The sequence below is a fragment of the Molothrus aeneus genome, chromosome 2, assembly GCF_037042795.1.
Source record: "Molothrus aeneus isolate 106 chromosome 2, BPBGC_Maene_1.0, whole genome shotgun sequence".
Lineage (NCBI taxonomy): Eukaryota > Metazoa > Chordata > Aves > Passeriformes > Icteridae > Molothrus > Molothrus aeneus.
Window position 1 is genome coordinate 88991628 of NC_089647.1, and position 27250 is coordinate 89018877.

The 27250-nt window shown below is 45.0% G+C and overlaps 1 protein-coding gene across 2 annotated transcripts; it reads left to right on the forward strand.

Annotated features, from left to right (window-relative positions):
- The first annotated feature begins 5024 nt into the window (after nt 1-5024).
- On the forward strand, nt 5025-25984 carry ECRG4 (ECRG4 augurin precursor). Of its 2 annotated transcripts, XM_066571604.1 has the most exons (6): nt 5025-5170; nt 20048-20171; nt 20832-20879; nt 23322-23494; nt 25565-25753; nt 25792-25984. In XM_066571604.1, exons 2-5 carry the CDS (start codon nt 20081-20083, stop codon nt 25724-25726), a joined length of 474 nt encoding a protein of 157 aa, XP_066427701.1. In that variant the 5' UTR covers nt 5025-5170; nt 20048-20080; the 3' UTR covers nt 25727-25753; nt 25792-25984. The 2 variants fall into 2 exon arrangements, with proteins under 2 accessions (XP_066427701.1, XP_066427700.1); XM_066571603.1 differs by having other exon boundaries at nt 25565-25984.
- Nucleotides 25985-27250: the final 1266 nt, after the last annotated feature.

Below are 27250 nucleotides of genomic sequence, written 5' to 3' on the forward strand. Positions count from 1 at the left end.
AAACCCTTTGGAAATGGAACTTTGAGCTTGCCTGCTGCAGCCTGTATGACCACATGGACCAGGCTGTGGCTCCACAGGCACGGAGGCATGGAAAGCTGTCCTATTCTTGCCTCTGTTCCCCATGTGAGCAGACCCCATATCTCCCCCAGCATCACCCTGCACACCCATCCTGTGGGCACTGCAATGAAGGGAACACAAACCAAGCAGGGACATTTTGCCAATGTGTGTGGAGTTGGGGCTATGGCAGGGCAGGGAGGGCAGGAAGCCCTGAGACTGGTGTCACCATGGCAGTAACTGTACAAAGGACCCACCTCATCATCTGGTACACAGAATTTCTTCCCACTTACCCAAAGTGAGGTTTGCATGAATGTGAGAATAAATCCTGTGGGAGATCTCTGAGCTCCTGGTAAAATCCAGTAATTTGAATAGGTATAGGGGACTCAAGACAAAGACAATGGAATTTACGGATTTACATCCTAAAATAAATATGACATTTTCCATTCCCAGTGGAGGTAGAAAGTACCTCCCTGCTCAAAGTTTTCCTGCTGAGAACACTCTGGCCACATGTGAGGGTGCTGCTCAGATACTCTGACCCCTGGCCCCTTTCTCCTGGCCTCCCCATGTTCAGCCACACCACTCCTGGGTCTCATTGCCTTGGGCTTGGGTAGTGAGGGGTCAGCAGCAGAGTGCATTGCCCAAAAAATCCCCAAAAGGACCGAGTGGGGACCTGCTGACTTCAGGCTACCAACAATACAGCCCAGTCAAATGCATCTAATTTCCCAGTCACTGCTTCTTGCACACATGACCTGTTAAAAGGATTAAATTAAGAGAATTCCCAGAGCCAATCTAGTGATGATATGATGAGAGACAGGAGCTCAAGCACATCCCAGAGGTGACTGATCGGGTTTCCTAGGATGTATTATTTATGGGGCCATCTGCTTTAGACAAACGTTGAAGTCTGAAGGGGAGGAGGATTTTGATGGAATTCACTCATTTAACTGGGACAGGGTGATGGTGGAAGAGATGCTGTGGTTTCTCGGCACTCTCACCACCCCTCTCCAAAAAATGATGCTGTAGTTATTTATGGAATAAAGCTGGCAGGAGGGTACCTCTGTGTCAATGCCCTCAACAAAATGCTGCTGAGCTCTGAGAGCTCACGCGTGTAGACAGATGGAGCCATTCATAGAGGGGCCATTCATAGCAAGGTCCATTTGCATAAGGGAGAGAGGTGTAAATATGTTCCAGTCTGAGCCACTGGTACTATGAAAAATACAGGAGTACAAACAGAGCCATGGCTGGAATGTGAGGAGGTAGGGGGTGGCCAAAAAGAGGCAGAGTTGGCAGGAGAACAGGAAGAATTTCCCCAAGACAGATGATTTAGTTACTCTATAGCTCAGTAGCTGCAGGATCTGTTTACAGCAATTACAGACAACACAAAGCAAAATAACTAAGGTAAAAAAGGAAACTGTCTTTCTTTCTGATTTAGGCTGACATACTATTTAAATAATATGGATCAAGCAATCTGAAATAAAATATCTTAATGAACAGCATTCCCTTCTGTCCATCTCCCACAGTTCTAAAAGTAGCCACCTTCTGCTGACATTTCCCCATCACATGTGCATTATCAGATTTCTAAATATTAAATCTTCCTTGGGGTAATGTCTAAGCCTTTCTTAGTGATTAGGAGTGAAAGTCCTGAAACTCTCAAATCTTTTGGTGGGAAAGTTCTATTAAACCTTTACACAGAAATTTGCTGGAAGCTACCTGTCAGTTTGCTGCCCACTTTCCAGTAATTCAGACTAATGACTCGTCAACACCCCTTTTTTTTGCCTTTTGCATCTGTCTAGAAGGAGCTTTCTGCTCCAGTTACTGGTTTAATAACACAAGGCTATGTACCAAGGCAAAATTCTCACCCAGTCTTACTTGATTTGTCTCATGACTGTTTTCCTAATCCTTACTTTTTAGTGTTTGAAAAACATTATCTGAGCAACTAGTTCTAAAGATATAAAGATTTGTATTTCTGAATTGGGATATTGCTTCAGAGCTGTTTTTCTGGACACTGGGTTTATGCAGGAAAGTTTTGATTGCAAAAAATGCAGTCTTTGAGTCACAGGCTCTATAAGAAATGTGGCTGTGAACATCAGAAATCCTTTTATGCAGTTCTTGCTTAGCTGAAATTTCAGTTTCTGCATTATGGAAGGTTTGTCCCAGAGTGTTTCACCAGACAGTGTTTCACCAGACAGAGAGGGAATTAGACTTCTGTCTGATAGGTGATTTGTTGTATCACCCATGTGTTGGATGTTCAGGCTGGGAAATGCAGCCTGCAGAAGGACCCTGGATTAAGCTACTTGGCAGGATTGTTCTTGCTCATGAGGTGCCTTTCTGGTGTAGCTGCAATCTCACTTCACCCCTGGCAGTGGCACACTGGGGCTCTTCTGGCTGGAGGACGGTCATGGACAGTCATGGATGGTCATGAATCATGGCAGCCAGAAAGAAGGAGCAGCAAAGCTCCCCCATGAGAGGCCTTCAGCCACAAGTGTAACATCAGCTACACTTCCATGAGGGGCTGTGGCAAAGAGCTGGGTGGCCTCAGCATCCCCTGCTCTGTGGCAGCTGGACAGTGAGGGTCAGGGTGCTACGAGCTGCATGTATGCAGTAGAGTCACAGGAAACACCCTCCACGGGGCAATGCAGGCATGTGTCCCTTGCAGACTGCAAAACATCCATGAAGGCAACTCCTTGGCACATGCTTCAGTCTCTAAATAGCCAGCAAGGTGTGTGCAGACAGAAACCTGCATGAAGATGAGTGCCTGGGGACAAGCAAGGACATGCACTCTCTTCTTGCAGCAAAAGCTGGAGTCAGCAAGGTGATAAAAAGCAATCAAGCCACTGGAGTCCCTTTTTCTTCCTGCTGCTGTAAGAATAATACTTGTGACGGATTTGTCTCTACACCTCCCAGCCCAAAATTGTCCCAAGGAGTAGATTTCTCTTCCAGATTACACTGATTGGCAGCCCTTCACCTGCTTCAGGGAAATTTTTGTCACAAAAGACAAAACCTTTGGGCTGGACGGAGGGACAGGGATTTCAAAGCCCTTACAGGACAAAAAGCTGGAGTGGCTTGTCACCTGGGTGGCTTTTGAGCAGGTATCTCTGCAGAGACTTCTTCATTCTCCAGGAAAACAGGCTGAAATGTTATGAGAGCTTCTTAAGGAATACCTACAGCAAGCACGCCTCCCTGTGTGTTGGTACAACCCTTGTCACAAAGCATTTGCTGCTGCCACTGTGCAGTTAAAGCAGAGGTGAATCCTCCATTACTGATGGGTTTTTGCTGGATTATTCTTCTGCCAGATTATTCTCCTGGTGGTTTAGTGAGTTAAACTGTGTGGGTGAAGATGTGATGTTGGAGTCAAGGTGGTATAGGCGGTGAGAGTAGCTCCTGGAAGGGGTGAAGGGAGAAGAGAGGCTTTTCTTGGTGGTGAGACACCCCAGGGCATCTCAGTCTCATCTGACATGGCTCTCTACATTTCCTGTCCCCTGTGCTGAGTCTCATTCAATGAGTAGGAGGATGAATCAGGAGATGAAGTGAAATGATGGGAAGGCTGTTTCTCTCTTTTCCCTTGGGGTATTTGCTGCCAAAGCTGGTTCCCTGATCTGGACCACTGCATGACTCTGTGAAGGGCCGTGTGGGCAGACACAGCAATGTGGGGAAAAGCAGGGCAGAGTGTGCTTAACTCACCTTTGCTGTTAAAAAAGCATTTGCTACATTGGATCTTCCCAGATCAGACCTGAAGCTGAATTTTATTTTTTTAAGAAGACAACTCCTCAAGTAAGCACTGATGTTTTCTGTGGAGTCAGCAAAGCAAAGCAAAGGCTTTTGGTGGCTTCCAGGTGCTGCTCCTTTAGGTTTAAAAATCTGTGCCAAGTGGACTGGGTTTTGCTGAGTAAACAGCAAGCCCCAGTGGTGGTGCTTTTGAAGTCTGCATGATCATGTTATTTCCAAGTGGTGGCAGTAAGTAAAGCCTCTCCTCCCAGTGCTCCTACATGAAGGTGGACATGTGGCTGGCTGCCTGGAGGGGAGCCCCATGTGCAGAGTCTGGGCCCTTATGGGCTGCTTACAGCTGCTTTGCCACTATACCTCCAGGTATATCCCATGAGCAGGAATATTCACCCTGATGTGGCCAGACATCCTGAAGTATGATCCAAAGGGTACATCCATTCCCATTGAATGTCTGGATATGTATCTAAGCCATTCTGGCACTAAAAATACATAATGTGCCTCCAAAATACAGCTGTAACTGCATCAAGTGTTTCTTTAAATGGATTGAAATTTCCTTAGGCCATTTGGAACATTACTGGGATATCCCACTGAAAAAAAGAGATTTTTAATATACAGATGCCACACTCATTGTCTGTTCCTCATTACCTACATATTGAGATAAAATAATTTGATATTATTGATGTCCATCTTGTTTATTCCTCCTACATCATCCATAACAAGAAGTTGAAACCACTGCACTTGTGGTAAAACAGAGTTTTGCTGCCACAGCCTTGTGACATTTTGAGCACAATGGGTGCTCAAATTTACCAGGAAAATGGGCCTTTATGAACCCCAGCCTTGGTCCCTGCAGTAAGGGGAGCCTGCTGGTCATGCCTTTGACCTCTGGCCCTCCTGCTGACCCCAGGTGTGCCGGCCCTCCTGCGTCTCAGCTCTGCTGTACCAACACATGCTGGTTCCCAGCACCTGCAAAGAATTAAAGATCACGAAAATGCTCCCTGGAGCTGGGCGCTGATCGTGCAGTACAGCTGACACAAAAGCTGAAATTCCTTTCACATGAGAACATGGGTACATCTGCTTGCAATCATCTTCCTCCAGGCAGCCAGCCTGATCAAGGAGAAATGTGATTCCCCACACTTGGTCCAAGGAGTGCTGGGTAGACGCCTCCAGCCGAGGGGCTGGATTTGGGAGAGGCAGAATAAACGCGCCTTTCACGCCCGGCATCCCCACCAGTCCCGCGGCTCCCGTGCTCCCAGCCTTGGTCGCTTCTTGCCCTGCTTGCAGGAGGCAAGGCATGCTGAAATAAAGAGAAACTTGTTCTGTGGCAGGAAAGGTCGTTTCTTCTGGCCAGGCATTCCCATCCTGGGAAGGAGACAGGAAGCATATTGCATTAAAGGTAAACTGATAAAATATTTGTCTGCTGGAAGAAGGGGAGGAATGTCAAAACAGTGCCAGTGTTCTTTAGAAAAAATTATTGTGGTGTCTTACTCCTTCCCTGACAACAGCTGTGGGGTATCATAAAGAAATGTTTTAGCCTTCAGTGATCTGTAGCCTCAAGCAGGGCATTTTCCTTGCTGCAAGGATGCTCTTTGTCTGCCTGTGCACATCTGTGTGTGTACACACCGGGGTGTGAATGTGTGCTCTGCAGAGGAGGAAATGACTGAAAGTATTAGAAGTGAGTGGACATAAAGGGGATATTAGCAGAGTCTCTGGGAAATCTAATGTTTGTTTGTTATTACTTTCTTTGTTGCAGCTAACCAATGAGAAAACAACTAAAAAAATCACTTATTTGATGAAATGTGCAGTTTGTAACACAGATGTCTTATGGTTTGTGTACTTCTGTAGATTTGTCACATTCCATGTTAAAGCTTGCTTTTCATGCTGCTACACAAGAGGACTGAAGAAGTAATTTATAGGTACAATTAAGAATGCCATGTTTGGGGAATAAAGGGAGAGTATTTGCAACAAAAGCAAGCTTGACAGTTGAGTGGCTCAGCTTCACTGTGATTCCTGAAAGCAAGCTGAAGGCAGCAGCCAGAGTGTGCTTTTACTCTTCAAATCTGATCATCAGTTTGATCATCATCTGATCATCATATGTTTGCCCCATCTCCTCAGGCTGGACTTTACTCATAGCCCAGATAGCCTGAAGACTTGAGCCAGGCTTGCAGAAGACATTAAAAACTCAGTGATGCAGCTGTAGCTGCAGTGCTCCAAGGGCACACACGTCCCAGCCCAGCCAGAGCATCCCTACAGCTGGACTGATTAAAATGGTCAGAAGTGACAGCTCACCACAATTCTGCAGGAAAATGCTGTGCTGCAGGCTGGGCAAGAGGACCTGGAGCAAGGCAGCCTGCTCTGTGTGCGATGTTTGGAGGCATGTGGTTAAATCAGGCATGGGCTGCTCCTAAACTCTTTGAACTGAACTCATGCTAAGACCTCCTAAGGTCTTGGTTTCAGCCAAGCTATATTCTTGGCCTCAAACAAGTGCCTAATAAAGAAGATCATTCCCATGAATAAATCTTACTTTGGGCTTTTTTAAGAATCTGTCTTATTTAGGGAAGTTTTGATAGGGTGGAAGAACACCATCCCTTAACAAGTGCAGAGAACAGTGATGTACAGATAATATTTTTTAAAAAATTGGCATGCAGAGGTTCTGCATATTTTACCATTTGCAGTTTATTCACATACATTCATGCATACCTGTAGAGTTTTAAGGTGACTGTAGAATGATCTGTGCTACAGCATGGAAATTCAAAGAGAAACATCTGTCATTAAAAAACAATAGGAAAAAGCATTTATTTAGCACAGGCTGAAATACAGAAATGTTTGCATGCTGTGTTTGGCTTGACTTACTATAGGGAAGACTTAATGATATAAAGAATCATTGTCTGTAAGACACTGTGTGGGGTCTGCTGTTTTCTGGGGCCTCTCATGTGAATGTTCATTTGGGTGTTCCAACACACTGACACTCTGTAATAAATCCACCAGGGCATTTTTAGAGGCCTCATACTCAATGTATTTTTTTTAATATGGCTTCATTCCCTGTGAATACTAATGTGGATATATAGAGATGAGAAGCTTTCCAATGACAGACAGATGGGATGCCTTTAAGGCTGTGTCAGAGGCCTCTGAAAATATTGATTGCCAAGTGTGGTTACTGGGAAAAGATGTTGAAACCTTTGGAACTGAACAGTTAACAGAGCGTGCATCAAACCTGCATTTTCAGTTATAGGAAGGATAAGCCCTGACGTCAGTCCTTCCCTGTGGCAGCCATTACATCTGATGGCTGGGTCTCAGTGCAGCTATGGGGAGATGCACATCTGTGTTCCTTTGCTTTATGAAGGCTGTGCTTGCAGAGAATATTCTTACCACTCACCACACACCTCGGGAGTTTAGCTGTTAATTGCAGCCCCGAGGTATGTGAAAAGTCTCTGTTTTGGCCCGTGTGTCTGAAGAACGAGCCAGAGTTGTTCAGTTTTTGTTCTTAAAGTTGTTTATTATATCTTCTTTATAAAATTTTTCTCCCTGCCCAGCCGAGGTCCACTCAGCAGGGCAGCCAGCGGCACTCTGACTGCCCTTGGAGCGGTCTTATCTTTTTATACTACAAACTACATTTAACATATTTACAATTACTTTCCAATACCTATCACCTATGTTAGACAGTGAACTTCTATTCTAAACCAATCCCAAAGTGCCAGCATCACAGCAGAAGATGGAGGTAGAGAAGAAGAAGGACTGGACATGCCCAAGTCCATCTTGTCCCCAAAACCCCCATTCTAAAAATCCCAAAATCTACCTTTTCACCCTGTGATAATTTTACTATTACATTATTTAAACTTCTGTGGCTTTCAGGTCCTCATACAAAGTTGTTAATTTGCTTCACGGGTCAAATCCACAGGTGTTCTGGGCTGCATGCCAGGGTCTCTGAGCCCCCTGGCAGGGGCCCTGCAACTCTGGACACCCAGAGGGATGTACTGAGTTCCAACACACACAGATTTCATCCTCAGCAGGAGAATGAGTTTTCATTCTAGGCGGGAGGCACAAGTAAAAGTCTTTAACTTTGCGGAGTAAATGGAATTTGTCAAGGCCTTGTAAAATCACTCTTGCCTGTTGGCTTTTCTAATGTTACACCACTGCCCTTTGCCTCCTCTGCCTCTTACTTGCAGCCTCTCTGTTCCTTGCAGTGCTGTCATCAGCCACCAACCTTTTTCAGGTATTGCCTGAAGCCACTGCTAAGCAATTGATGGGAAAACAATATTGGTTTGGTTGGAGGAAAGATGGCTTCAGCTGGAATTTTTTGTATAAATTTGGAGAAATCCATTTTATATGTGACTTGTGAATGTACAAACTCTACACTACCACCTGTCTCCTCCTTCCTTTCATATCCAAGAGAGATGCATTGATTTTAAGGCTAGATGACATCACTCTGGGCTGACCACATGCATAATTCAGGTCCTCTGACATCCCTGTATAAAGTAATATTTCAGGATCAAGGAGAGTACCTGTGACAGAGACTGTCTTTTGACAAGGAGAAGAAAACCTCTCCTTGATTAAGAAAGATCCCCATAGTCCAAGACAATTCTTTAGAAGGCGCTCTAGTATCATTAACATCCATCTGATGTTTCCCCTTAGACTCTGAGCCTATTACACGTCCAATTAGGTTAAAAGTGTTTCAGAAGGGAGGCTGCTCCACTACCTGCACTTGCATTGTCCATGCACAGAATTCAGATATCATCAAAATACATGTGTTTTGTAAGTGTCGTTATTCTTGTCATAAACTCAGCCTCAGATCATTTGGGATAATTTGTTCCTGAAGCTGCCTTTATAGCAGGGGAAGGGAATAGGAAGAAACATTTTCCAACATATTTGCTATGCAGAAAATGTGCTTAGATCTTTATTAATATTCCTAGTTTGTATTGTTTATTTACATATAAGGGTTTAGTCCTCTGTTATGAGAGATTATTTTAAAATGAAAATATATGATATTTAAGTAGAGACTGGAGACGAATTGGAGAGAGACAGCTTGGATGAAATAATAAGAGTTGGAATTTGTTCATAATGAAACCAAAATGAAGGTATTTTATTTGTCAGCCTTTGTTTTAATCTGTTTCTTCTTTTAGTTTTGCCTGGAGTTGCCTGGGAAATCAATCTATGCCTTGTGTAGTGGGATCTCTCCATGGCTAGGGACACTGATTGATTGTTTCATATATTGAGACTGTAGGTTTGATGGGAATTCTGTAGGAGTGGTGACAGCAGTGGAGATTTGAGGGTTTTGGCTTCTTCACTAAAATACATACCTTACAACATGTGTTCCTTCTTATCAGATAAAAAGTCCTCTCTCCACTCTGTATTTCTCTCTTCTTTCTGATATGTATTTCTCATCTCTTTTGTGTATTTCTCTTCTTCCTCTTCAAACATCTCAGTATGGATTGTTTTAACTACAAAATAAAATTAGTCAGTCATGTAAGATTAGTATTACGGAAAAGCTTTTCCGTGGACATATTTAATGGCTTTGTAAGGATTCAATGATTTGGTTGTATTTGGTGCTTTTTTTTTTTAAGTGCAAAATAATTTCTCATGACATGGCCAACTCAAATCCCATGACAAAAATTTCATATGAAATTATCAAGGGTAAAGAATTGGCTTTAATAAAACCAAGGACAACTATTGTATTTAAATAGCAGAACCACAACTTTTCTTATCCAAGTGCCTAAATTTTGCACAGCATCTGGTCAGGCCCAGTCTCTGAAAATTGTGCTTCCATGATGGGTATGGTGTTCTTCAAAGTATGACTGATCTGTCATTTTCTCTTAATTGAAAAAAAAACAAAAAAAACTAACAGCAGAAAGCTTCCTATCTGCTCCTATCTCCTCCCTGCTGTCCAGCAAAGCATTGGAATCATGGTCCCTGGAGGTTTTTAAAAGATGCATGAATTTGGCACTTAGAGATATGGTTTAGTGGTGGACTCAGCAGGGGAAGGTTTGTTGTTGGACTCCATGGTCTTAAAGGTCTTTCCCTACTAAATGTTTCTATGATACAGAGATCTTACCATGACTGATTAACAATTGATTATCAACAACAGAAATTCAGAAAGAACTTCTTCACAGAAAGGGTAACAGCACTGGAATAGATTCCCTATGGAGCTGGTGGAGTCACCATCCCTGGGAGTGTCCAAGAAACAGCTGGACGTGGCACTGCATGGCACTGCATGGCACTGCTATGGTTTAGTTGACCACGTGGTGATTGGTCAGTGGTTGGACCTGCTGACCTTGGAGGTCTTTTCCAGCCTAAATGATTTTATTTGATTACCAACATCAAAGTTATATTGCTATCCCTACATCTGCATTAATCAACATAAAAATTACAAGTTTAAGTGATCATCTTTAAGAAGATGTTTCTATTCCAGCTATAAGTTAGTAAAAATAAACAGTCTAATACCACTGTGTGGCCTCCCGCAATCTATCATAGAGTCATTACTGTGCCAGTGCCATTTCTGTAACGTAAAAAAAATTCTCAGAAGTTTGTCTGTGTGTTTACTCACTGCTGTATGGCTAAACCCTAACCTGGACTCACACATGAGAGAAAGAGATTGGTGTCATCAGGGCATCAGGGCATTACCCAGCTCAGGTCCTCCCCAGTTCCAAATACTATTCAGGAATATGTACTACACTTGCATTTTAACAATTAATTACCAGGTAAAATCATCTTTGAATTGTAGCCATGAGGTGATAACATTACCTAATAAAACCTCAGTCACTATCCTTCATTCAGGAGCAGTACTTCAGATCTGCCATGCAGGATGTGAAAATGTGTTAAACCAGGACAAGGTTCTTCAAAGCAGAAATCACTGTGGTTCTCTTCAAAATTAAAAAGGAATCAGATACAAAGATTTGTAATGGCAGATCTTGAGAGAGGAGGAGGCAAAATAATTTTGTGTTGGTTTTGGTAAATGTAAGTGACTGAATTGCTTATTCCTACTGGAAGAATTATGTCCTCAGAATTCCTCTCTCTGCAGCTAATTAACTTTCAGATTAAAGCTGATATCTGGTCTGGCCCAAAACCTGAATGATCTGACCAAAACCATGGCTGTCTTGCCTGCCAGGATATTTTTGATGGAAGGGAAAAAACATGCTGGAGATAGATGGCAGCATGTTATCTCCTCTGTGCCATCCTCTGTGGCAGGAGTTCCAGGGCAAAAGAGCAATTATGCCAGTGCCTCAAGGAGTGAGCCAGGACTCCAGAGGCCTCTCTACACTGACAAGTGCAGGCAGGCTCTTCTGCTTGGCTGATGGAGAGCCAGCAGGGGTTCAGGAGTTGTGCAGTCCTACTAGCACGAGGAGAGCTGATGTGAGCTGGGTCAGGCCCCATGCTGTGATTTGTGATCAGAGACCAGCAGCCTTCCTTTCTGTCACTCACCACAGGCCCAGGAGAGCAGAGATGGGGATGAAATGCCCACATTTCCAGCTGAGCCATGTTTCTGTACAACAGTTTTGTGAGATCCAGGCATAGAGTGGGATTTAATCTTTCTGAAATAAATGGGATTCCTTAGGGCTCTTGTCATTAAAAATGCATGTGTGCATGAATACCTGCAGGGTGGGTGACTAAATGGTCACAACGGGCAAAAAACCTTCCCTCAAATTTCCATAGCTTGCAGCCACCCATCCTTTGAAGTCACTGGCATCCAGGGACAGCTGGATGCAGTGGGGTTTCACGGGCAAAGATTAAAGATGTCACAATCTCTTAGCAGGAGCACAGAGACAGTACAGAGAGTGCATTCTCCTGGAAACAAACTGAACTGTAAATCAGAGAGGTAATCCAACATCAGATGGGCAGAAGCATGGGCTTGTTCACAGGCAGGGCATTAGTGGAACCGGGAAGCACGGATATAAAGCAGAGCCAGCAAGAGCGGCCACAGAGCAGATCAAGAGAGGTGTAAGGTCATGTGTGATAAAGCCAGGAAGACAAGTGAGGTTTCTGCTCTAATAACCTGAGAATCATGCTCCAAGCTGCGATGCACTGTATGTTCCTAAGGCTCCCAAGGGCTCGTTTTTGACCCAAGGAGAGAGCAGTCACCTGCCCTCTGCTGCTGTGTTTTGTATTTTGACTGTTTGGGCAGACGTTTTGCATCCCGTGGGCCTGCCTCGGGCAGGCTGGCAGTGCTGCTGGAAACTGCAGCCCATGTGATCCCCACCTGCCTGAGAAGGCAGGCAGGGGGAAGCAGGTTGTTTTGATAATGCTGGAAATGCCTGGCACACTCCAGGCAATGTTCCCACTCCTCTGCTTTGAAACGTGGGCTTCAAACTATTCAGGCTCTCTGGGATGTCCCCCTTTTCCTTCCCCATGAAATTGCACACACTTTCTCCCATTTCAAATGAAACCCACGTATTTTTACAGCACGTGCTCGGCAGGCAGGGGCTGTGTCTCTGCAGGTCTCTGAGGCTCCTGGCTGTGCTGGTGAGGAGCAGTAGAGGAGCACAGGGCTTGCCCTGCTGCCCAGGCTGCCCAGCATTGCTGCAGCTCCTGGCGCTGTGGACTGAGGCACAGGGAGGGAAACCTTGCGCAGACCTATTACAGATTCACCTGTCACTGTCTCAGGCTCTTTGCTCCTCAGAAGGCAAACCTGTTCTCCTGGTGAACTTCCCTGCACAGGCTGAAATCCACTCTGGAACATGCCCACGTTTTACCCGCTGTCATTGCTAAGATTTAAGATTTTTGAGATTTTGCATTTTGTAATATTTGAGTAGGTGCAGCTTGTTTGTCCCGTGGGTCTGGGTTTTTTTTTTTGGGGTTTTTTTTTCTGGGGTTTTTTTTTTTTTTTTTTTTTTCAGGGTTTTTTATGAGAGTGTGTGTACATTCTGGATGTGAATAATAAAATAAGGCAATGCACACAAGTAAAATATTGCTCAGAAATAAGAAGCATAGAAACTAAGTATCCCAAATGAGAGCAGTAAAGGAAAGAATGATTTGAATGAAATCAGGCCATGTCAGAAAAACAGGTATTAATGTACTACAGTCCCTCTCCACCTCCCTTCCTCTTAAATCTGACATACAGACTTTCTATATGCTTCCAGGTTTATCCTAAATGTATGCTGGAGGCAGTGTAAGAGAAAAAAGAGAAGGATTTCTTAGAGAGAGAATGTTTTTATCCCTCTGTGGAAAGGAAGCAGCCATGATCTGATAATGTTGCTGAACTAATCTGCTTCTCACTGTGCTTATCAGCAGAGCAGTAAGGTAAATTCTGCAGTGAGGGCAGTAAAGTACTGTCAATCAGTGAAGGGAGGAAGATGGACAGACCAACAGACACCATTTCTTACCTGGCAGGCTCAGACAGAAGCTGAGAAAAATATCAGCAGTAGCCAAGCAGGAGAAAAAAAATCCCAACAACTTTATTTTAAGCTATTTTCTATGGAAAATATGAGCTCTAATATTTATTACTAAAATGGACCAAAGAAATAGTGCAACCAGTTGACATGCAATGGCTGAAATGTATCCCAAATCATGTGCCAAGGACAATGAGATTCACAGCTGACAACAAATAAATTTTTCCTAAAGAAAAGATGTTTGCTCTGGGTCTTGGGACTGGTCCTCTCACTGTCAGGACATCTCTGGGGCAGTGGAAGAAATAGTATGAAACTCAAAATATTTTGGAAAGAACTGACTGATGATTTAAATATTCTTCCTTCTGTTTGGAAGGAAAACATGGCTCTTGGAACAGGCTGCAGAAAATCATTTGGAGTGCCAAGTGCCTCTACCCTAAGGCAAGCAACCTGGACAATATGGCTGGGAGATTTATGGAAACCTTATTAGCAGAAAGTAATGATTTTCTGGGTGTTAGGAACACTGTTCAGTGCTGCCATGTTCTTGATCCAATGGATCACTTTAGTGGATTGTTAAAATCTACGCGTGCTTACTTGTAAAAGATGAAGTGTCATCTCCCGCACTCCCTGGCCAATTTCCAACTTATCTATTTGCCCATCAAGTTATGATGACTCAATATTTTGAGACTCATATTGAGCCTCATTATTTTATCCTAAGTCTCATTATATTTGGTGGGGGGGTTTTCTTGGAAATCCAACTTTGGTAGTCCTGTGATTATATAAGCATTTAATCTACACTGTATTTAAGAACAGTACTGTGTTGAAGCACTTAAAATCATGAATCCTAATAAAGAAAGAGGGAAAGAAACAAAGATCAATCTTTTTAGTGTTTTTTGTTGTGCTTGGAATTACTGAATATCCTTGAATAGCCATTACTGATACTATCTCTTACATTTTAATGAACAAGCCACAGTTCTCTCAACAGCTACTGTGATGAGAGGCAAAATCAGAGGCATCTCTCCTATTCAGAGATCTCTTTGTACAAAATTTTAGGCAAAATGTAGAATATTAACTACAGTAATAATAGTAAAACACCTTAAAATTCAGGATGCTTTGAGCCAGAGATGATGCCCCTCCCAAAAAAAATCTACCAGAATTTCTTCAGTGAGGTCCTTGCCTTGCTCCTGCCTGTATATTCTTGAAGTCAGGTTCAGAGTGGTTTTCACTGGATTGCTCCCAATTTTTTGCCTCAGGCTTGCAAGACCATAGTCATCAGTCTAACCCCATGCTGGGAAAGTAATGAACCCACCAGTTCTATCCTGCTATCCAGCTGCAGGCTTCCTTCCAATTCATGGTCTTTGTTATGCTCAGGGGCTTGATGGAGTTTACACCATGCTGAAAGGGGCCCTGCTCACTGCTCCCCATTCCAGGGCTGCCTGGGGAACAGCCCTGCTGACAGCATTAATTAACATCTTTCAATGAAATTTCGACATCAAGGGTCTCTACTGCCACCAGTGGTGATGAAAGACATTTAACCAAATGACATCATAGGTGCAGACTTTCTTACCTAATGCCCTTGAGAATGCTGCCCAACCATGCCAGCAGAGAGCTTCCAGCACCGGTGTGCCAATGGAGGAAAATCAAGCCCTAAAACAAGCCTGAAACCCCTCCATACACAGAATCACACAGAATCATTAGGAGGGAAGAGACCTTAAAGATCATTGAGCCCAACCCATGCCTTAACACCTCAACTAAACCATGGCACCAAATGCCATATCCAGTCTTTTTTTAAACACATCCAGAGATGTGTGTGGTGACTCCACCACCTCCCTGGGCAGACATTTCCAGTACTTCATCACTCTTTCCATAAAAAACTTTTTCCGAATAACCAATCTATATTTCCCTTGATACAACTTAAGGCTGTGTCAGCTGCTGCCTGGAGAAAGAGACCAACCCCCACCTGACTACAGCCACCTTTCAGGGAGTTGTAGAGAGTGACAAGGTCACCCCTGAGTCTCCTTTTCTCCAGGTTAAACACCCCCAGCTCCCTCAGTCATTCCTCACAGGGTTTGTGTTCCCAGCCCCTCTCCAGCCTTGTTGCCTCCTCTGGATGCACTCAAGTGTCTCAATGTCCTTCCCAAACTGAAGGGCCCAGAACTGGACACAGCACTCAAGGTGTGGCCTCACCAGTGCCGAGGGCAGGGGAAGGGTGACCTCCCTCCTCCTGCTGGCCACGCTGTTCCTGACACAGGCCAGGATGCCCTTGGCCTTCTTGGCCACCAGGAACACACTGCTGGCTCATGTTCAGCCGACTGTCACCAGCACCCCCAGGTCCCTTTCTGCCTGGGCACTGTCCAGCCATACTGTCCCCAGCCTGTAATATTGTAGGGGGTTATTGTGGTCAAAATGCAGGACTCAGCACTTGGATTTATTAAATTTCTTCTTACTGGACTCTGCCCATTCATCCAACCATTCCAAGTCTCTCTGCAGAGCCCTCCTACCTTGCAACAGATTGACACATGATCTCAGCTAAGTGTTGTCCACAAAATTACTAATGAAAGACTCAATCCTCTCATCCATGTCATCAATAAAAATATTGAACAGAACTGGCCCCAGCACAGAGCCCTGAGGGACACCACTGGTGCCTGGCCCCAGCTGGATGCAGCACCATTCACCACCACTCTCTGGGCCCGGCCATCCAGCCAGTTCCTAACCCAGCAAAGAGTGCTCCTGTCCAAGCCATGGGCTGCCAGCTTGTCCAGGAGTGTGCTGTGGGAGACGGTGTCAAAGGCCTTGCTGAAATCCAAATAAACAACATCTACAGCCTTTCCTGCATTCCCCAGGAGGGTCACTTGGTCATAAAAGGAGATCAGATTGGTCAAACACAACCTACCCCTCCTAAAGCCCTGCTGCCTGGTTCTGACAGCCTGGCCTATAAGTACTGTGTGATGACACTCACTAGAAACTGTTCCATTACCTTACCCGGTACTGAGGTCAGGCTAACTGGCCTATAATTACCAGGATCCTCCTTCCTACCCTTTGTGTGAGTGGGTGTCACACTGGCCAGCTTCCAGTTATCTGGAGCCTCACCAGTGAGCCAGGACTGCTGGTAAATGATGGAGAGAGGCTTCACAAGCTCATCTGCAGCTCCCTCATCACCCTGGGATAGATTCCATCTGGGCCCACAGATTTATGAACATCCAGCAGCTCAACAGTTCTCTGACAGCCTCCTCCTGGATAACAAGGGGACCATTCTGCTCCCTGACACCCTCTGCCAGCCCAGGAGGACAGCTGTCCTAAGGACAAGCCATCTTCCCACTAAATACTGAGGCAAAGAAGGCATTAAGCACTTCCACCTTCTCCTCAACTGCAGTTACTAAGTTCCCTCCCATCCAGTAGAGAACTGAGGTCTTACCCTTCCTTTTGCCATTAACATATTTGTAAAAACATTATTTATTATCCTTTACAAAAGGTGCCAAATGAAGTTCCAACTGAGCTTTGGCCTCTCTAATTTTTTCCTACATGCCCTAGCAACCCCCTTAAATATTTCCTGAGACATCTGACCCTCCTTCCAAAGATGATACATCCTCTTTTTATTCCTAAGTTCCTTCAAAACCTTGTTGCCCGTCCAGGCTGGATGTTTACCTTGTCAACTCATCTTTCAGCACACAGGGACAGTCTGTTCCTGTGCCCTCAAGATCTCTGTTTCAAAGCACACTCACCTTTCCTGGACTTCTTTGTTTTTAAGGGCTGCTTCCCAAGGAACTCTCTGAATAAGTCTCCTAAATAGCTCAAAGTCTGCTCTCCAGCAGTCCAGTGTAAGAGTCATATTGATGTTCCTCCTGATTTCACCAAATATCAAGTACTCCAACCACCACATCTCCCACCAGCCCATCTCTATTTACAAACAACAGGTCTAACATAGTCCTTCCTTTGGTGGGCTCACTCACCAGCTGTGACAAAAGTTGTCATCGACACACTCTAAGAACCTCCTGGACTGCCTCTTTTCTGCTAAGTTCCCAGCAGATGTCTGGCAGGTTAAAGTCACCTACAAGAAGAACAAAGACTGGTGATCCTGGTGATGCTGAAGAAAGGGAGGTTTTAAAGAGAGCAGTGTCACTGCTGATGGAGAGATCCCAGGAAAACACTGCAGAATTCCATCTGTACACACAGCAACTGTGGTTTTTCATGGTAAATAACAGAAAGGGGTACTGCAGACATGTCAATAAACTTGGATATTCACTCATGGGTAAATACTTGGAACAACAATGCAATAGCTTCAAACTCAGCAGAAAAATAAGTGTCTTACTACAAAACGGACAACACTGCCTTAAGTCCTTATAACAACCTGAAAAGAAATAAAGATTGCTACTGGGGAAACATCAGTCACCTTTCACCTCACCTTTGAAAAAGTGCTGTGATGCTTTTTTTTACTTTATGTCAAAAACTTCTGTCCCCTGAACTGAGAAAGTGACCTCTTCTTGAAGACACTGCACTCACTTTAAACCTGAGGTTTATAGTCTTCTGTCAATCACTTCTTCCATCACTAGAGCAATGAATTTCTACAATAACCTTGTACTTGAGTCAATCCTTTCTCTGGGTTTCAAAAAATTGCATTTTATCCCAGCAGTTTCTTGAGTCATCATGGTCTATCTAGTATCCAGAAGAGGTTCTGTGTTTGTATTTCCTTGGCTGAGAGGCACAAAGCACCTGAAGTTCTGCCGAGCCCCAGCTTCCACACAAGGCTTGCTACAAACCAGCCAGCTGAACAAAACAACCTTTGCCATTACCAGTATAGCAGTAAACCACGAATATGCATGAATTATTGCCCTGGTTTTATAAATTAACTGCATCACAACTCTTCCATGTAGCCTTGCATGTGTGCTCTTCACTTCTGTCCCTTCTAGCTATATTCTGCAAATTGCTATCCCAAAGCCCTGGTGGTTTTAACAAACGGGCTGTCAGTGTTAACCTGATGAAAGAGTGCATTGATTCAGGAGAAGGGGCCTTTGCTCCAGCACATGGTGTTGTCTGCTGACACTTGAAGCATGGGGCTACAGGGCAAAACCACTCGAAAACAGTGGCAGAAAAGACAAACCAGTTCTGGTTCACATTTGCATGGGAGCTGAGCTGGGACCCCAGCCTCCTGTGGAAGTGCTTCCATCACAGGGATCAGGAGGGTGCTGCTCCCTCCCTCTCTCTCTCTCTGTGGGAAGATGTGGCTCCTGCAGAGAGCAAGAGGTCCTTTGTGTGGAACTGTTGTTTGACACTGCCACTTGAACTGGGGTAATGGAATCATAGAATGGTTTGGGTTGGAAGTGATATTAAAGATGATCCCATTCCAGCCCCTCCTGACCATGAGCAGGGACACCTTCCCAAAGACCAGGCTGCTCAGACACCCCAATCCAACCTGGCCTTGAACACTTCAGGGATGGGCATCCAGAACTTCTCTGGGCAAGCAGTTCCAGGGTCTCACCACCCTCACAGTAAAGAATTTCTTCCTAATATCTAAATGAGGCCTTTTTCAGTTTGAAGCCCTTAACCCTTGTCCTACCACTTCATGATCTTGGAACAAGTCCTTACAAAAAGGATGAGCAGAGATGTCTGAGCTTTAGCTCAGAGGTGTTGGGGGGTGAAGGACAGCAAGGGAAAAGCTTTGAGTGCAAATTCAAATGATTTTTTTCAGAAGAGGAAAGATGTGTGGGGAAACAGGAGCGATTCCCTGAAGCAGCATTCAGGCTGGGGCTGAGACACTGCTGAGGGACCAGCCCACTCTGGTGATTGTTCTGCATTTTACAGTGAGTGGTGAAGCCAACCATGGGGTCTGGTCCTACTCCCAAGATCTGCTGTGCCTGTCTGTGTTCCACATCTCATCACAGGGAGTTGCCACTGCACAGCTCCCCCATCATGCACTCGTGGCTATGTGTACATATACACAAATATATTAAATGTACATATTTATATCCAACTGCAATATATAGAGTATGCACTCTGTGTGTGGGGTGTGTGTGTGTGTATTCATCTGCAACTGATCTGGAACCGATCCTTCTATCACAGAGCCAAGGCCCCAGCACCTGCCAGATTTCTCACAAGTAGTTACAGAGGGGGCCTGGCTCTCCCTTGCTCTCTGCTGGCACAGCTTCAGCACGAGGTGAGATGCTCATTATGGTCTCCTGGGTGCTGTGGGTCTCTGCTGCGAGGGAAGAGAGAGGTTTGTGTCTTAGGATGGGTAAGGAATTCATTAGGAATTCATCTGGGGTGTTTCTGGCATCTGCAGGGGAAGGAACTGATAGAAGATTAATTCACCAAGGGAAGGTTGAAGTCCAAATTAGGAAAAGGCAAGAGTAACTTTAGGCACCATTACAGTTATGGAACTGCTGAGCAAGGGCTCTTAGTTTGTGAGTTTGGCTTTTGGTCCCTGAGTTCTTACAATAAACTAAAACTGTCCATATGTAGGGAAAAAAAAATCCAAATTGTTTTTTAAAGCTAATCAGCTAAAATGCATTGTGATTTTCTGTGGGTTTGGGTGGTGATAAGAAGGGAGACAGAGAAAACCCTGAACTAAGTCACCTTTGGTTGATTCTGTTTAGTTTTTCCATCAGGACTATCTCTCCATTTCCATGCACTGTTACAAGGATCTGACAAACTGGGTTTATATCCAGAGCAATGACACGCTACAGCCATTTTATTTACTTTTTTTTAAACTCCCCTGTCAGAAAAGCCCGCATAAACCGCTGAAAGGTCTTTACCAGCCTCACCGGATCGATTATGTGTAACTCCAATAAAAAAGTGCCTCTGGGAAGTGGCCGAGCAGTGGCTGGGTGCCTGGTGCTGCCCCGCTCCGAGCCCCGCGCATCCCCGGGCTGCCGCTGCCCCTCCCCGCCCCGCCCGGCCCTTCCCGCTCCGCTCCTCCGTCCCGCCCTCCGCCTCCATCCTCTCCGTCTCCTCCCGCGCAGGTGGGACTCCGCTCCTGTGCTCTCCTCGCCGCGATGCCGCCGCCGTGTCCCCGCGGGGCCCTGCCCGGGGCCTCTCTCCTCCTCCTCCTCCTCTTCCTCCTGCCGCTGCTCTGCGCGGCGCCCGGTGAGTGAGCGCGGCGTGCGGGACACGGGGACAGCGGAACCCGGCACGGCCTGGGGAGCGGGAGCAACCTTGCCCTGGCACCCCGCGGGGGTGAGAGCCTTCGCACGCTCCAAGCCTTGTGCGAGCTCGGCATCTTTCTAAAAAGGTGCTTCTTTGCCCGCGACTGAAGCATTTCGGAACAGCCGAGCGCTTGCAGGTGTCCCGTTGCGCTCCGGTCTGGGGATCAGCAGCATGACTGCTTCGATGTGCCTTGGGGCAGGATGCCAGGCACAGTTTTGGAGCACTCTGACTGTTAGCACAGCCCTCACCCAGTGACGAGGGGCTTCCAGAATTATCATGCTGCTCTGGGTGCTGGTACTGGCACCAACTGCAGTTTTCTGATGAAAAATATAATCATTTACTTGGTGAAGAAGGCCATTATAGGGTTTCCCTTGCCAAGAGAGCTGGGGAGAAGATGCTGGACTGTCAGAAGCTTCCTTGCAGTGTATATTGCATTCAAATGTGGAAATGGGAGCAAAGAGAGCAAGTTTCTGCTTTGCCTCTTGAACTGGAGCTATGACAAAAATACTTCTGGCAGTTTTTGAGAAATAAACTTCTGTTATTGTTGTTGTTGTTATTTCCTTCTCAGTAAATGTATGTGTTTTATTTTTATTTGTCTAGATGTTTCAAGGGGAAATAAGCTTAAACTGATGCTTCAGAAACGAGAAGGTAAGTAAAGAGACAGCAAAGTGCTTTTCCTTGTTTTTCCTTGGAGTCAGCTGCTGTCAGTCAAAGCTGTCGATGACCTGTCCCTGTAGCTCCAGCTCCAGGAGAGCAGATGGAGCAGGAGGCTACAAGCACAGGGCCACACTCACAATGGGCCACACCAGAACCTCCTGCTCAGGCAGAGCCCTGCCTGTGTGCCTGTTTGGGATGTTGGGCTGGAGGCTGTGCTTACCACAGCTCCCTCTGAAAGGCAGTGCCCAGCCTCAGGCATGCTGCCTTTGCTCTGCACAGAGCCTTTTCCAGGGGATGCATGGCAGACGTGGCATTTATCTATTTGGGGCAGTCACAAACTTTTCCAAGGAATGCATGGAAATACTGCTGGCTCAGGCACGGGGAAGAGTATGTGCAAACCTGGCTTGCCTGTGATGCCTTGACTTGCTCTTTTTTTCTTCTTGGCCCCACATGTGCTTCCCTTTTGGAAGACTGCTCTCTTACGGGAGAGATGATGGCCGAAGGCCCAGCAGTCAGAAGCATGGAATGGCTCTCTGGTTGAGGGAAGCTAGTGGAAACGATGCCAGCTGGGAACAAGCTACACCACAGCAGATGAAATATCCCAGAAGTTTTGGCCACCTCCCCTCAGCCTGCTCTATGGCTGAAGCAAAGAATTTATACCCTCACAGAGGGGACTTCCACTTCCTGCCAGGCTTTCTAATTTTGTTCTGGGTTTTTTTTCTGGCATCACTCCACACCTCTTGCCAGAACTAAATATACATCCCACCCACCTCTGTTTTCCTTGTGTGTGGGTTCCTTGTGTTACCATTCTGCAGGGCTTGTGTGAAGACAGGAGTGACCCTCCTGCACCACAGCAGTGGCCGCTTGTTTGCTCAGGCCCCCTGGGGAGAAGGCTCCTGGGGCACGCAGACAACATGGCTTCGGTCAGGAAGAACTGCAAAATTGATGATAGAGGGAATATGCAGCCTTTTTGACTCCAGCCTTGCTCCCTTTTCTGGTTGGTTTCTAAAGCAAGCAGGCCAAGCACACAGTACTGCTTCCCTTGCTGGCAGTGTCCCTTGTGTGAGGGCTCATTCATGGGACATCTGCTTAGCTGTCCCTCCCAGCAATAACACCTAGTTCAAGCTCATGGTGAGTTATCAGTTTCCAGCTCATCACTGCAGGACAGCCTACTGTTTACCACTTACTTCAACAACTCATCTATCACTTTTATCTCCAGAATCTCCTTTTTTTCTGTAGTCCTTTGCCTTCCTCTGTGAGTGTGCCCAGCTCCTGCTTCAGTGGTTTTCTTCACATCTCCACTTGACTTCCCTGCCTACCCCAGTCTCTTCCCACACATCCTCCAAAAATCCCATGCACACCCGTGCTCCTGATTTCTCTCTCATTGAAATGAACCATCTAAAGGTAAGACTTCTCCTACTCCTACACACCTCTGGTATCACAGCCGGATCAATACCATGTTTTATCATTTCCATGTCTGGCCAGGGGCTGGCCAGTCACAGAATCATAGAACTGTTAGATTAGGAGAGATCTCCAAGTTTAAATCCAACCATTTACCCAGCAGTTACACTCACAACTAAACCATGTCCCCAAAAAAACATGTGTCTTTTGAACACTTCCAGGGATGGCAATTCCCACCACTTCCCTAGGCAGTTTGTTCCAAAGCTTGACCACTCTTTGAGCCAAGGACTTTTTCCTAACATCCAAGCTAAACCTTCTGTGGCACAACTTGAGGCCATTTCTTCTCATTCTGCTTAGTCCTCTCATCCATGTCTTTGGGAGCTGCAGCAATTCCTTCAGCAGCCACAGCACGCTGCTCTGAGGCATGGAGCAAGCCAGATGGCACATCTGGGTCTGGCAGGTTGGGGGCATTTCCGTGCATCCCTCACATAGGTCACTATGAAAACCTGATGGACTTTTATTTTCAGGCATACAGGGCATTTAGTAGCACTCATCTAAATGCTACTTTTTCACACATCAGTTTCAAAAATCTATCTTTTAAAGTGTTTCTCCCTTCACTCTAATATGTTAGCAGTGCTTCTCCAGCTTCCTTAGTCACTCTAACTTCACCTCTCTTCTTCAACCCAATTTCTGCAACTGTAGCACTTAGGGCTGGTCTGCTCTCCTGAAAGCACAAACACATCATGTATATGCTCATTGAATTTGGGTATTTTTATTTAAATTCCTCAGTTAGCTGCTGTACTTGAGCTCAGAAATGCTTTACAAGAATCCAGGAGAATGAGGGTAGCAGAGAAATCCTATTACACTGGTGATTCCTGGGTTTATTACTGTTACTCTGCTACAGGCATTGCACTGGCAAGCACAAAGGTAATGGCATGATGTGAGAATCATTTTCTTACTTGCTGCAAGCAGTACACTTCAGGCTGACCAAAAATTTCCTGGCATGCCTTTTGTGGGGGGGATTAATTTCAGCTTCTTCTGCTGCTGCTGCTGCTGCTGCGAGGCCGGAGGTGTCCGTGAAAGAAACGGCAGCCAAGGAGTTCCTGAGCAGCCTGAGACGCCAGCGGCGCCAGCTGTGGGACAGGAGCCAGCCCGACGTGCAGCAGTGGTACCAGCAGTTCCTGTACCTGGGCTTCGATGAGCAGGTCAGTGAAAGAAATGGAGAGGGGCTTTTAAAAAAAGAGGGAGAATAGGCAGGCATAGAACAAGGAGGATTGGGTTTAAATGAAAAAAAAAAAGAGATTTAGATTAGATATTAGGAATAAATTCTTTACTGTGAGGGTGGTGAGGCACTGGAACAAGTTGCTCAGAGAAGTGGTTGATGCCCTATTCCTTTAAGTGTTGAAGGCCAGGTTTGATGGGGTGTTGAGCAACCTGGTGTAGTAGAAGGTGTCCCTGCCCAGAATTCTTCTTTAGAGTGGCAAATGTCACACAGAAATATAACCTCTGTTACGTGTTAGAGATCCTTGCAGTATTTTATTAGTTGAAAAAAATTATATTAAGGTCTTGTATGGAGTTCCTGCCTGCTATCAAACTTAAGCTTAATAAATTGCAACTGGACATATGAACAAAGTTTGCTTTGCAGAATAGGTGGCCAGACTCAAAGCAATCAATCCTATTTCAGGACAGTAATTTCCTGTCAGCCTCAACCTGATCAGCTTTTAAACATGCTGAGAAATCCACACCAAGCTGGCTGTGACTGGCCCTTCCCAGTGAATGGCACTGACATTATGCACCCAATGCACACTTGTGCCTCCACAGCATGGGCAGCTCCTGACCATCATGAACACTGGCAGCTGTGCCTCCCCTCTATATGTGAAAGGAAAACCTTTGGATAATATTCAGTCAGCCTCCCTTCAAATGAGAAGGACACATTTTTAAAAAACGCTTTATTTATAAAAACACTGGAGTGGAATCAAACTCTGCACAAAGCTCTACTAAATAGATGCTGGAATAGGGCAAAAAAAAGTGTGTTTGGTTGCAGTCCCACATGTAGAATAATTTCTGCTTTTAATAAGAGGTAAAAATAGTTATAGATGTTGAATTCTTGGCTTCTGTCAGCTGTATGAATATGTTTAATGAGATTGCATTGGCACAGGGAGGCTGGAGTACATTTTAAAACTTCATGCTATGTGGATTGCTTGGAAGATGAATGCACTCATTTTCAAAGCTGCAACAATTAGAAAAATAATCCTTTGCTTGAGCTGAAATAATGAAGGGTACTTTTTTCTAAATTCTCCTGGATATTATGTGGACAAAAGTCATTTCTCAACAGCATGGCTACATCCCCCTTCACTAATAGAAATAGGAAAAATAGGAAAAGTGGTTTTATACACTGGAAGCTGAAGACTGGGGGAAAATACTAAAGGAGCAAGGACAAACCATGTAGATAAAGTGAATTCTCCTCTAAGTTCCTGTATGCATTTCAAAAACCAAAATGAGGCCTGTTGTGGGACACAATGAATCCACTTAGTAGGTTTTCTTGAGTATTAGGACACAGTCTTAACAATGAAATAACTGTTTGTTCCAGCAAAGGACTTGGTCCCTACTTATCCATTGTGTATTTGTAAAACCTTTTTTTCCCCCCAAATCTCAGCCAAAAATATTTCCAAAGAGTCATTCAGATGGAAAGGCTTTGACTTGGCAAGCATTTGATATCCTTGCACACTATTTTTCCTCTGCTGTTGTGAGCAGAACTGAAGTGCTTATTGCATTTCCATAGCTGGAAGGCTGCATTGTACCTTTGTTTTTACCTGTGCAAGGTGGGGGACAGAGATCAGGCAGAAAGCAAAAGGCTGTTGCACCCCAGTCAGGGATATTGCAACTAAAGGTACATGGCAAGGGAGAACTAAACCTTTAGATTTTTAACTGTAAAATATTGACATAATTCTACAGTCCACCATTGACAAGGTAATTGAAATATTAAAGGTGCTTAGTGCACATTTCAGATGAAGGCGGTCTCAATTTAAGCACTCTGCAGTGGGCAGGGGGTATGGGGCTGGGTCCAGGGCAGGACAACTCCTGCACACAGGATCCTGATAATCCCATAGCTACAAGTCACAAAACCCCTTAGATCTAAAGATTTCATTTATGACAAATGTGCAAAGGATCCGAATTTCTGGAAGAGGCTCTTGCACCACTTCAGTTTCATAGTTTCATCTCATCACAGTAGTTTCAGGCTGGAAAGCAAATGCTCTCTTTTGTTTTTCTGGCAGAAATTTGAAGATGACATCTCCTACTGGACCAACTTGGGGCGTGCTCGTAATGAGTACTACGGTGGGCACTACCAGCACCACTACGATGAAGATTCTCCCATTGGCCCACGGAACCCACACGCCTTCAGGCACGGGGCAGGCGTCAACTACGACGATTACTAATGCCATTTACCCTAGGGCAGCTGCTGCCTGATTACTAATGCCATTTACCCTAGGGCAGCTGCTGCCTGTAGGGCTGGGCGAGGCTGAGCCCTCCTCTCAGTCAGGATGACCTTGCTTTTTCTTCTGGTCATGTCAAACAGAAAGAGTAAAGGAACCGCCAGACTTTCATCAAAGCAGCATGATTTTTTTTAACTATTATTACTTAGTAGTACACTATATATAAAAAGTGTTATAGAAATAAAGCTTTTTTGATAATCATGTTGCCATTATTTAGTAGACTTTATAACAGCAATTTAATTCCAACTGTATTACTACAGATTCCTTTTTAAAGGGCTTTTTCTCTTGCTGTCCTACAATCAATTGCAAAATTGCATTATATCATCTACTTTGGCATATAGAATACGTATTATTAGCCATTACATTTAAGATGTGCCTTCCCATTCACACTTCTATTAACAAAAAAATCCAATTATTCTTGGGAGAAAAGAAAAAAACGTTTCCTGTCAATTAAAGTGCTGTTTTGTTTCCTCCTCTGCTGTTTCCATACCCACAGTGTGCAGCCCTCCAAGCCTGACACGGCACTTTTGCAGCTCCTGTTGGGTCAAGGACACAGATATTCACAAAAGCTAAATTCAGTGCAGATGAGCTTGCCTACCTACAAAGCCTGCGAAAGGATTCTCCAGGGAACAGGCTCAAGGCAGGAACTTGACTTCAGCAGTAATTGCTGAGGCACAGAGCATCCAACCTGAGCAGCCCCAGCCCCTCCCAGGCACGATAACCCAAAGGTTATCTTTGCTGAATACTCCTCTTTGTGTCCATTCCACTTAGTGTCAAGCTTTCAGCTTAGCTCAAAATAGGGAATAAAACAACAAAGTAAGCTATTTAAAATTAAGCTAGTGTCAGACAGCAACCAACACAATCCCCTGACATCATAATTTCCTATTGCAAAATTCCCTCTACCCCAATTCAGACAGAAACATGCACATTAAGCTGAGCATCAAAATATATCAGAGACCAGACATCTGTTAGTAAAACACAGTGGATTAAAGGGGGATTGTTGGTGGCATCATGTGTGTTAAGAATCCCAAAACACAAACAATTTCTGTATCACAGCAACATCAGCCTGGGAGGGAGATTTCAGCTGTCAGGGGCTTCAGGAGGAGCTGAGCACAGGAAAGCACTGCTGGCACTTGACAAATGTAGAGGACTGGGAAGGGGCAGGTGAGGAAGGCTGGCTTCTCTGACTTCTGGAACTGAAGAATCAGGATAAAGAGAGATGAAATGTGTTCTACCAACTGTAGCAGTCAGAGAAGACAGCATGGATGACTTAGCTGTCTCTCACCTAAAGCTTACAAGAAATTTCCAAAGCATGGATGATGGCAACACCATTCTTTACACTTCACTGCTTTCTTAAATCTGAGTGTATTTCCTAATCTTTTGCTTAAAGCCCTTGTTGTGTGATGGGCTGGTGTCTAGGAGATGCAGCCCGGCACTGCACAGCTCCCTGCAGGAACACTTCCCAGG

Excerpts from the sequence above, each read along its gene's own strand:
- ECRG4 (XM_066571603.1), top strand. The coding sequence starts at position 20,081 with ATGCCGCCGCCGTGTCCCCGCGGGGCCCTGCCCGGGGCCTCTCTCCTC. Across the intron at positions 20,880-23,321 it reads GATGCTTCAGAAACGAGAAG|CTTCTTCTGCTGCTGCTGCT; the intron begins GTAAGTAAAGAG and ends GATTAATTTCAG. Across the intron at positions 23,495-25,564 it reads ACCTGGGCTTCGATGAGCAG|AAATTTGAAGATGACATCTC; the intron begins GTCAGTGAAAGA and ends TTTTTCTGGCAG.